The sequence below is a fragment of the Choloepus didactylus genome, chromosome 5 (assembly GCF_015220235.1).
Source record: "Choloepus didactylus isolate mChoDid1 chromosome 5, mChoDid1.pri, whole genome shotgun sequence".
Lineage (NCBI taxonomy): Eukaryota > Metazoa > Chordata > Mammalia > Pilosa > Megalonychidae > Choloepus > Choloepus didactylus.
In genome coordinates, this window is record NC_051311.1 from 106,933,780 (window position 1) to 106,945,811 (window position 12,032).

A 12,032-nucleotide genomic window follows, 5' to 3' on the forward strand; every position below is an offset into this window, starting at 1 on the left:
TACACCGCGGCAGCTACCCCGCAGCCGGCTGTCGGAGGCGCAGTCGGTAGGCCCTGGAACCCGGGAGAGCCCCTTGGGAGACGACGCGGAGCCCGGAGAGCTGCAAGGCTCATCCCTGCCCGGCGCGGAGGTGAGTGGGTCAGGGAGACGAGAGGAGGTGGTGGCGGCGACGGAGTTAAGGGTCAAGATGCGGTCAGCGCCACGCGCTGTATCCAGCCTCCCCCGCCGCGCCCTCTGCAGGCGTCCACCCTGAGTTAGCGTGGTCCCTAATCGACTGGCACCTTGAAGTGGGGGTGGGGAGTTGGAGGGGTGAAGATGGGCGTCCGTTCCGCCGATTCCTTCCCTCTACTCCTTTTGGTCTACTGCCTGAGTTCCCAGAAAGTCCTAAGGTTGGGCCCAGGAGAAATGCAGGTCAGGAGAGACATCGTCCCACGTAGGATGCTCCGCAAAAGGAAAGGATTACCTCCGCCTTCCTGATAGTCTACCTAACACTTTGGGTTGGTACAACGCATTTCTTTGAAAATCATGCAACGCTGTTTTGCAAACAGGTAAGTATTTACGGTAGCATTTTGTTTATTACTCAGTAATGTGCCAGTGGTGTGTTTAGATCATTTTGTGTTAGGAATTAATTGGCCTCTTCTTTGAGTGTCCTAAATTATCTTTGAGACTTGTGTTCAGCCTCCGCCAAACTTGTTGAAAATTATGCCCTAAAAATCTTTCTCTTGAAATAGAGCAGGGAGATAAAGAGAATTTTTGTCGACAGATTTCCATTCATTATCTCCCCCACCCCATGGAGAAGGATTGGTGTCAGTTTTTACTCCTCGGGCAGTTAATTATTGGATGGAAAAACTTATTCCAGGCCATAGGTAATTATCACCCTTATCAGTATAGGATTAATTTGGGAGAAATAAGATTCATACTCTTGCCCCCTCCTCTACCCTCATTACTTAGATTCTAATCCCGTTAACAGCTCCCCTGCTGAGAACCTTTTTAGTTCTCTCCAACTCACCTCCTGTCCACCCCCTACCCCCCCCCATTTCCCCCTTCTTATTTCTTCCTTGTATTGATCTTTATTTTCCTTCGTTTATTTTTTTTCTTTCTCTAAGGCTATTTATTTTTAAACTATGCATCTCTCCCTCTGTTGATGCAATGCATTAAAAGCCATTTAAAGAAGAAAAAATACCCATCCTAGATATTTTGCAAAACATTTAGAAATATAAGAGGAACTACATATGCTGTCTTGGTACCACTGCAGGCTTCTGCCTCTTAGCTAAAGTCAGTCTTTGGAGGATGGGGGAATGAGACCATATCAATAATGATAAATTAAGCTAATTATGCTGGAAGGAAGTGAAAAGCTTTATCCAAGTCACTTTTTATTGTACTGGTGTCATGGAAAATGTAGTTGTAGTGAATGCAATGATTATATTTTAATACTGAAAAATAGCACAGATGAGGGCGAACACATTTTTAAAGAATGGATCATGATGAGTTAGAAAAGTGAGAAAGAGGGCACACCAAATGTTGAAAGACTGCAGCTGCATCTGTGATAAAGGACACTGTCAGGACACTGGGAGATGCTTGGCCAGTGGCCATGACCTTGACATATCACTTAACACCTGGGCCCACAGATCTTGGTCAGCAAAAAAAGGGGTCTGACCTAGAGACCTATTATATGTTTGGTCCTAACATTTTTTTGATGCATTCAATAATGAAAAATAAATATTTATCACATTCTTATTTACAGTGTGGCAAGCACTGTGCTAAGCAATGTGAAAGAAATTTCAAAGGAAACTTTAACAGAGTGCTAAGGGGGGAAAACAAAACTGGAGTGAATTGTTCTACTAAAGAGACAAAAAGAACAGCATGTGCAAAGTTCTAAAGATGGAAAAGTGATTGGCCTTTTCTACTCCAGGCACTACAAGGACAGTCTGGCTGGACCATGGGGAGTAAGAGCCCTAAAGGATGAGGCTGGAGATGTGAGCACTGGCTAGCTCATTCAGGGCCTTTCAGGTCATGGTCAGGAATAGGCTTTATAGTTCTAAGTGCAGCAGGAAGCCATTGCTTTTAAAGAGGGGAGTGACATCATTTGATTTGCATTTCAAGATTACTTAATATGCTGTGTGGAGAATGGTTTGGAAAGGAGGCCAAGAAGTAAGTAGGGGAACCTGTTAGATGTTTGCAGAATTCAGATGAGAAATGATAGACACCTGGTCTAGACTGGTGACAGTAGAGAGGCATTTAAGAAATATTTTAGAGAACAGGAGTTGGTGGTGGATTTTATGTTAAGGGTGAGGGAAAGCAAGGACTCAAGAAAAGACTCAGATTTCTGACTTGAGCCAATGGGTGAGTTCAAACTGGCCTTTGATACATGAAGGTGGTGATCATGAATTTAAAGTGAAACTAAAGAGTTCAGTTTTCTGATTTTTCTTCAGCCATCTTCACTCACTTGGATACAAATAAAAAAAAAAGGATAGCTGGGTTCTTCCAGGACTGTAGTTGTGCCAAATAAATATGATGGAGAGCAAGAGAGTTGAGGGTCTTTTCAAGGGGGTGACTGTAAATATTTACTGTGCAATCTATGCTGGGTAAAGAGGAAAAGGAAACCAGAAAGGAGATCAATGGATAGTGAGAACATAATTTGGGTCATTAGATCAGAGTCTTCTGATATCTAGAATTATCAGTGTAAATATTTGACTAAGATTTTTGGAAGGCTACGAGATAGTGTTTGGAGATCTCTAGAAGGAGTGACTGAAGTGGAGTGGAGGCCAAGATTCATTGCCTTTGATAAGTCAAGGAAACAAGAGGCCATGATACTGAATGGTTCATCCACTTGGATAATGAAGTACTGGTGAAGGTTGATGGGTTTTGGGTAGAGAGGAAGACTATGTGTGTACTGGGAGCAAAGACTCCAATTATAGGGAATAAACGAAGTCAGTAGTTGACAGCAGTGAGGACTGGGAGAGGGTATTATGACATTCCAGGGCCTAAAGGGAGCTGGGTTTTTGCAGGAGAGAAGAATGGTCCAGATGTGGTGTTGCAAGATCAAGAATATACCTTCCCCACCTCTTGGTCCTTTTATCTCTTGCTCCTCAAATAAGCAGATTCTCAATGCCATAGAAATCTCTTAAGGACAGCCCTTTCAGAGTTACTGTTATCCAGTAATTAATGCCCCAGATATTTATATGTGAAACAAATTAGGTTCTGTCCGTCAGCTAGAAGAATGTCAGGGAAATCCCTCTAACAACTGAAAATCTTTGGGAGGCCGTGTAACTGACTGTAATTGAATTCTCTTACTGCAATAATAAACTCTCGAGTGTTAAATGCATACAGCAAATCAAATGTCAATTCAAGGAAAATTGTGGCCTTGGATTTTCAAGGAGCTTAAAGTGCTACTTAAATCACACTTTAAGGTCAAGCACATAAAGTTGAAGTGTTTAAGTAATTAAATATAAAGTGGTGACATTACCATAATTACATAGCTTCAAGACTCAGAAACAAAAGAATTTTAGTGTCGGAAAGGACCATGGGAGTCAAGTACAACCGTTTTATTTTCCATTTGACAAAGGAAACAGTAAGAGAATCAAGGAGATTTCAGAAGCCTAGAAATGTCCATGTGCTCTGACACCACAAAAGTAGAACTTTCTGTAAATGGCATAGTCTTCTCAATTATTTAATTTGCATTACCTGTACATAACATCAAATGAAAAGATAGTAGAGATACCAGGAGTTTGTCTAGTCAGTGTGTGGCCTGTGGACCAGCACTGTGGGCATCACCTGGGAGCTTGTGAGAAATGCAGAATCTTCAGTCCCACCCCAGACCTGCTGAATCAGAATCTTCATTTTTACAAGATCCCCAAGTGATCATATTCACATTCAAGTTTGACAAGTGCTATTCTGGCTGTTCTGGAGCTTGTCAGTCCATTTGCAAACTCTCACCTGCTCAAGTTTGGAGAACTGAGGAGAGAAGCACCTTGTGAGATAGAAAGAAGAGATACCACCAGTGGATATTCTGAACATTCTGAATTTTGAACATTCTGAAACAACAGGAACCAAATGTGCTGTGTGATGGGATGACACATTTTAAGGAATGACATTGCCCTCCCCAGTAAGTGAAGAGAGGAAATTGCAAAATAGTGAGTGGGCCTTTTGGAAAGGGAAAGGACTGCTTGCATATTCTTCAGCTTCCTGTATTCAAGGGCAACTGCTACTCTTCCACTAGTGCTTTTTTCCATTCTTACAAACAACAATGTAGAAATAGACATAATTGAGGATCAAAAGGCCACATCTGCTATCTCCAAATACCAAAATAATTATTAGGTTGAATCCCAGCCCCAGTCCAGTTAAATAAAAATCTGAGGGGTGGTGCAGTCTCGAAAGACCAGATTTCACTATGTTTTAAAGCTCCCCAAGTGATTCCAATGTGCAGCCAGGGTTGAGAACCATTGCTTTAGTAGGCCATTCCAGACCATTGTGGGAGGAAGTGCTTTGAGATTACAGTTCTGCCACTCTCCCTACCAAAACAGTGGGAACCTCCAACACTACCAAAGCTCCAAACTGAGTCAGGAAAACTCTCATCACACTCTTGCCAGTGGGGTTTTCAGAATATCAATGGAGGTAGGATTTTTTTTAAAGAGGAGTTTACCCATGGCCAGTTCTCTTAAAATTTGAGTAGCAACAGTTACTGTTGATGAAAATGTTCCAAAATTGGATTTTGGTGATGGTTGCACAGCTTTGTAAATGTACTAAAAGTCACTGAATTGTATACTTAATGTGAGTAAATTTTGTTATATGTAACTTATAGTTTAACAAAGCTTTTTTAAAAAGTTGCTGTGCAAGCATTAATACTTTTAATTGCATGATATCAATTAGATAACCAGGAAGCCAATGCCAATTTTATGTCATTGGAATAGCAACACCTAGCCGAATGCCTGACAGATAGGGCTTACGAAGATATTGGATGGGTGAATGGATGGGATGGATGGGTGGATGGATGGGATGGATGGGTGGATGGATGAGTATCATTACAATCTTTTGTTGTGGACTTATTCCTAAATTGATGTCAATTCCCAAAAATCCCTAAAGCTGACAACATGCCGTGGGCATTGGTGCTATTTGCCACTGCAGACATTTACAATCTGTTATGTGGTGTGGTATTAAAATTGGGTAAACAGGTTTGTGTAGAGACAAAAAAAGCCAGGCCTGTCATAGCAGACTGTTTATTTACAAGTGAGTTACTGCAACACAGAAAAATTTGTATTTGCTCCCAATAAACATAGACACCCAAAATAACTACCTGCAACAAGGTTTTTCAGATGGGGAAATTATTTTAGCCCTGCCATAACCTGCCTCTCCCAGCTTCATTTTAGACCTAGCCCTGCTCATGTTAACTTTCAGTGTGAAAGAACAAGTACACACAGGGCATATCGTTCTGCTTAAATAATCAGGTCACACTTGTGAGATGGGATGGAAGGTACAGCATTCTTCTCTAAATGATACATAGAAGAAAAATAGGTGGGGAGGTGCTAGGGGGTAGTCATTGCTTTAATTTATTGAAGAGGATCCTAAAATTTTATTAACTGAAGTCCTTGGGAAATAAAGTTTTTTTTTCCACTGAATTCCTGAACTAACCTAGAATCACCATTGTGCCAGTTTGGATATATTATGGCCCCCAAGAAAAAAACCATGATCTTTTAATCCAATCTCATGGGATATTGGGATTAGATTGTTTCCATGGAGATATGACCCACCCAACTGTGAGTGATACCTTTGGTTAGGGTGTGACCTCCGATTGAGTGTTTCCATGGAGCTGTGGCCCTGTCCATTCACTGGAGTCTTATAAAGGGACTTACAAACAGAAGAATCTCAGAGCTGCAGCTGAGACAGACATTTTGAAGACAGCCGTTGAAAGCTGACACTGACATTTTGGAGAACGCCATTTTGAAACGCAATCTGGGAACAAGCAGACGCCAGCCACATGCCTTCCTAGCTAACAGAGGTTTTCCAGATGCCAATGGCCTTTCTCCAGTAAAGGTACCCTATTGTTAATGCCTTTCCTTGGACACTTTATGGCCTTAAGACTGTAACTGTGTAACCAAATAAACCCCTTTATAAAAGCCAATCCATTTCTGGTATTTTGCATTCCGGCAGCATTTGCAAACTGAAACAACCATCTACTTACACAAAATTAGAATGGGATATTTGATAATTCATCTTTAGAATGTATCCCTCCACTGTAAGTATTCTTTTTATCACAGACTTCTCCAGTTGCAGGGACCTTTTTCAAGGTTACTTACCTCCCCTCTCATGAAAGGCCTTCCTCTCCAGAAGACCAATAAGATAAAATTTTAATATTGGGATGTATATAGGCTTGCCAACTCAAACAACTATCATCTATCACTATCCTTTGTGAATAAAAGGACATTTTGACCCCAAAAGGTAAGAAAGGCATACTTTCAGAATAAAGGACAGTTCTTTGGTTGAATAATTTTATGAAAAACTCCCTACTATAGCCGTATTTTCTTAATTGTTGTAGAACAGTGGTAACTTCATATTTGGAAACCAGTGGCCTAGCCAGCTTTTAGACTGGGGTCACAGAAAGCCAAATATTGGTTTTGGGTCATTCTAGCTAGAATGAACTTGTAGTGTATTATCATCAACTTGTATTGAGGAAGTTGTGTATGAATTTATATTATATAAGTTTATATCTATATTTATAGAGAGAGACCTTATTATACATATATATAGGCCTGGGTAAGGTAATACCATGCAGTATTTCCATTTTCTGATTTTCTAGAGTAACTATGCTCTGATCATACAATTAATTCTAAATGTATAATGATGTGAGGTTTTTTCTCTGCTTTTTATTCTGTACATCCTGTCTTTTCTAACTGGAGTGTAAATTCCTCGAGTGTAAGCATCATGTCCTCCCTTGTCCTTTCTCTCTTATGTACAAAGCATGCAGTGACGTGGACAAATGCTTGTTGGGTCACAGCGGGGTATATCTTCCTTTAGATTATAGTCACATTATTCCTTGTAAATAGAAATGTGAAATTTAAGGATTTTTCCTTAAACAGGCAAATCTCCTTCAGATATTGACATTATTCAATTTTTTATAACCCCATTTTTTATGGATATAAAAAATGCGAACTTCAGCTTTGCTCCAGGGTACTTTCCTCCCCTCTCAGGAAAGCATCATTATCCAAATGATCCAAATGCTGAATCAGCAAATTATAAATTGTTGAGGTTTTGCTCCAGTGTCTCAGCACTGGATAGTTTTCCAAAGCTTGTGCAGATGGGTTGCTCTTACGTCTTTGTGGGGCAAATCAAAGAGGATATGAGCATACTTTTTGGTCCTCTCTTCTTCCCTCCCCTCCAAAGCAGAACTCAGCTTCACGGTGTCAGCAGACTCCCCAGAAGACATGAGTTGTTCAGAGTTCTAGAAGAGTTACACAGTGACCAATCATGTTTTGTTTTATAGTATTAATAAACTTAGATCTTTGGTTGATTTTTTCCCCAAAATGGGAATTATGTCAAGCATATTTTGTCATTTTTGTAGCTAGAATTTCTGAGCTTATAAATTTGGATTCATCTAAAACTTATACCCAGCTGAGATTCATATTTCACCTATTTAAAATTAGTATTGTTTTTAGACAATGTAGTTACAGATGACATTTGGAGATACTAAATAGTTTTGAGTTAAGATTCCCCATATAATGTTTTCACTGCAGTTTTAGAATGAGCATAATTTGGAAGACTCATATTTGAATCCTGGTTGTGTCACTACAAATTGTGCTGTCTTAGGCAAGTCACTAAAGTTCTCTGAGCTTTTGTTTCCTCATCTTTAAATGGGCGTAATAGTATTCGAGAATTAAATAAGATAATATTTTATAAGAAAACACTCTGTGAACTATGAAATAGCACACAAGCATTATTATATGCCTTCATCAATACACAAATAATGTCTCTCAGACCCATTAAAAAAGTTTTTTCTTTCTCATGGATGCTATTACATTCCTTAAAACTATAGAGTCTCGTTTATTGAGCCAACTTCTATTAGTAGCCACATAAAGGGTTCTGTCAGAACTTGCCATTAGAAGTACAACATGAAAAAAGGCCCAAACATGTTAGAGCAGAGTCCCCCATTTACATGTATAAGTACACTATATAATCAGAGACGCACAGGTGGCAGTTATTAGGTCCCACTGTATTTTTACCTGTTTATGTTCATTCTAACTTACAGAAGAGGTTTGAACTTGCATTGTAAAATACAAAGATAAATGTTTTAGCTTAGTTTAGTTTTTGTTTGTTTGAAAAGGCTTTTCTCATGATTCTTAAAGATTTTACAATTCTAATGTTTTGGAAGATGCTACAGTATCTACTCAAAAGGATTTAAGCCTGAGATATAGGAGACTTAGGTTCCTGTGTGTGAGTCTAGTAACCCTGTTCTCCCTTAGATAATCTATATGATTAAGGTAGATAAATTAGATACTTTACCCTTAATTTTCAAATGAAATGAGCATTAATTTAATTACTTCTGGTTCTTTAACTGCTCCTGATTCCCAAGATAGCCAAAGATATTTCCAAGGGGGTATTGACAGTTTTACTGAGTATTGCCCTGGTGCCTCTGATACTCAGCCTGGTCTTTTGGGTGTATGGTTCCAAGGGAAAAGCAGATAATCACAACCCTTCTATCTTGAAAGATGTCTTGTGAAATGAGACGTGTGTAATAGATTCGAACATAGTGAATTTTCTCCTTTCCCAGGTTCCAAGTTAAGCATTACTATCAAGAGCCAATGCTGAGGAGCAATGAAACAGCCAAAGAAGGAATAATGTAATAAACACAACCATAACTCTCTCACTTTCCCTCCCCCTCCAACCCCTACTCCCAAATTCTCTTTCTTAGGTTCCTTACATTTGCCCAAATCACACATACGTTAGCATGACTGCCCAGATTCTAATGCTGGCTCCCCCACTTTCTCTCTCCTAGGACACTAGGCAAGTTAATTATCTTGTGCATGTCTGTTTCCTCATCTGTAAAATAGGGATGATAATATTAGCACCTATGTCATAGGTGTGTTGTGGGGATTCAATCAATTGATAATATATAAAGCACAGAACCGAACTGGCACATAGTATGTGCTATGTAAATACTAGCTATTAGTACTACTATTAGTATCTTCCTAAAGATTAATTTACTAATGTTTTAGTGAATCATTGAATGTGACCCATTTCTAGGGTAAAGAAGTCAAATTTTCTTGGCTCTAGTATTTTCATATTTCATTTAGTAAAAATGCCCAAACATGTTTTTTGAAATACTCAACCAGCACCTGTAAAATTCTTTAAATCCTCTAAAGTGATTCACATCTGCTGTTAGCGTAAAAGAAACTGTGAATGAGGGTGGAATAGAAGAGTGATTTTCATTCAGATCCATCAGCCAGACTGATTCATGGAAAATTATTACAAATATGAGAATTTCAGACGTTAGTCACTTTAAGAGAAAAGAACTTGACATATTTCTTTCCAGGAAGAATAACATCATTATACTCTTTGCAGCCAGTGAGTAAAGGGGGGAGAAAAATTTCATTAAGTACTGTGTATTTAAGACCATAAATTCATTATTATCCCTCTATTCCATGGGAAAGCCATCTTTGTCAATAAGTCATAGTATGGAGGGTGAATGATAGAAGTCTGTGATATTTAATTAATCCTTTGGTATATTTGATGCCTATTTTTCTTAAAATATTATTTTTCTTTTGAAGGGCCAGGGGTTCATTTTTTTATTATCTGATTTACCTTACTCTTACATAATTTTAAAATTATCAGCTACTGAAGTACATAAGACAGTTTACTTCTACGACAAATGACTCTAGAATGTTTTAGTTTAAATAGAATTTCTGTCTTCTATTGTCTTGTGAGCTATCACATTGGCTCATGGTCATATTTTCTGATTTGCTTCCTTGGATCTGCTGAGCAGCTTGGTAATCAGACTTGTTAGAACTGTGTTTTAAAAAGTTCTGGGTGAAAACTTCAATTTTTCCTTTTGTAATCTAGTGCTTTGCTGTTCAAAGAGGGATCCACAGACCAGCAGCAGCAGCATAACCCAGGGGTTTGTTAGAAATGAGGAATCTTGGGCTCACTCGAGAACTGCTGAATCAGAATCTGCATTTTTAACAAGATTCTCAGGTGATTCCTGTGCATGTTAAAGTTTGAGAAGCCCCCTTGAGCCTTTGTGACAGTTAATTTTTCCATTTAGAGATCCATTGTAGCTTACAAATTGTGTCTTGCATTGTTCCATTTTATATATCTTGCCAAATTATTTTACATCTAGAAATGAGGGACATTATTATAAAGTCTGAAAGTGTTAACGATATTTGGTAATAGATAATTGATGAACATTTAATTTTCTCTCCCCTAGGACCCCACTGGTGATCTTGGAAGAGTCTGGATCATGGAATCGATCTCTATGATGGGAAGCCCTAAGAGCCTTAGTGAAACTTTTTTGCCTAATGGCATAAATGGTATCAAAGATGCAAGGAAGGTCACTGTAGGTGTAATTGGAAGTGGGGATTTTGCCAAGTCCTTGACTATCCGACTTATTAGATGTGGCTATCATGTGGTCATAGGAAGCAGAAATCCTAAGTTTGCTTCTGAATTTTTTCCTCATGTGGTAGATGTCACTCATCATGAAGATGCGCTAACAAAAACAAATATAATATTTGTTGCTATACATAGAGAACATTACACCTCCCTGTGGGACCTGAGACATCTGCTTGTAGGTAAAATTCTGATTGACGTTAGCAATAACATGAAGATAAACCAATACCCAGAATCCAATGCTGAATATTTAGCTTCATTATTCCCAGATTCCTTGGTGGTCAAAGGATTTAATGTTGTCTCAGCGTGGGCACTTCAGTTAGGACCTAAGGATGCAAGCCGGCAGGTATGTATTTTTAAATTTTATTCTTATTTATCTGGTATTTTGTAGTTAAACAGTAAAACAAATATCACACATTTAAAAACCGAATTTTGACATTCTCCAGAAATTACCATTTTTGAAATTATAAGCACCTGAAGAGTGATGTTCTAACCTTGTAGAGGTATACTTCTCTTTTCTCTTCCCAAAATGATGTGGAAAGTTGGGAAATTAACTTGGACTTTCCTGTCATAACCAGCTAATTAAAGAAAAGGCACATTTGGCAAACAAATAATGTGACACATTACACTGAGTTTCTCCTTGCTTCCTCAAAAACAGAAACAATAACAAACATGTCTTTTTCTTTTCCTCCCTCCTTTTCTCTTCCCTTTCTTCCTTTCTCCTTCCTCCTTTCCTTGCTTCCTTCCTTTATAACTATTTAGTAAAACAGTATAGCATCTCTGTATCAATCTGTGTTTAATACAATCCTCAAGAAGAGAGCTTTAGAAGTACCTTTTTATTTTACATGTATTAAATATTCATAGAATGTAAAATAGTACGATTTGTTTTATTATAAGCATTGCTTTTAATCTGTGTGGGAAAGGTAGAGGCAGTCTGCATTTCTTAAGTTTTCTTTCAGCATCTAAGTCTTTGTTAGTGCTTTATCTAATTCAACTTGAAAAGCAGAGGGGAGCCCTGTCAATGCTTTTGTGGAATGACAGCTTTTATAAGTAAAGACATAAAAAAATACAGAGCACTTTAAAATCTTTTAAGGGTGTGGTTATGCCATTATAATTATGCAAGATGATAAAATAATTTTATTATTTTTGTCCATAAAGACAGTTGATTAAATGCCTTAAACAATAAATTTAAGTATTGTAGCACTGTATGCTGCCTATAAGAGTCATAATAACCATTCACTGTCAAGTCTTTAATTTGGAGGACTAACTAGTAAAGGAATACATCCTCCTAGAGAGTATGTCTGAATCCTTTTTTTTCTTTTTGGTGGTGGTGGAGTAACATCTACCAAGGTGTAGCAGTGGATACAGACTGAGTCAAGACCTGTGAGATGTACATGAATTTATTCCTTAACCCATATTAGCAATTTTTTAATTTTTAA

The 12,032-nt window shown here is 38.3% G+C and overlaps 1 protein-coding gene and 1 long non-coding RNA gene across 3 annotated transcripts in view; one reads left to right on the forward strand and one right to left on the reverse strand.

The window, feature by feature from the left end:
- STEAP2 (STEAP2 metalloreductase) overlaps positions 1-12,032 on the forward strand; it is a 25,462-nt gene continuing 13,430 nt past the window's right edge. For both annotated transcript variants that reach the window (XM_037836609.1, XM_037836608.1), the window contains exons 1-2: positions 1-130; positions 10,415-10,939. In XM_037836609.1, coding sequence (XP_037692537.1) covers positions 10,448-10,939 — 492 coding nt within the window. In that variant the 5' untranslated portion in view covers positions 1-130; positions 10,415-10,447. The remainder of the gene's footprint in view (positions 131-10,414; positions 10,940-12,032) is intronic.
- The window catches only part of LOC119534354, a 21,096-nt gene continuing 18,002 nt past the window's right edge, over positions 8,939-12,032 (reverse strand). The window contains exon 3 of the long non-coding RNA XR_005217015.1: positions 8,939-10,919. This is a non-coding gene — a long non-coding RNA (uncharacterized LOC119534354). The remainder of the gene's footprint in view (positions 10,920-12,032) is intronic.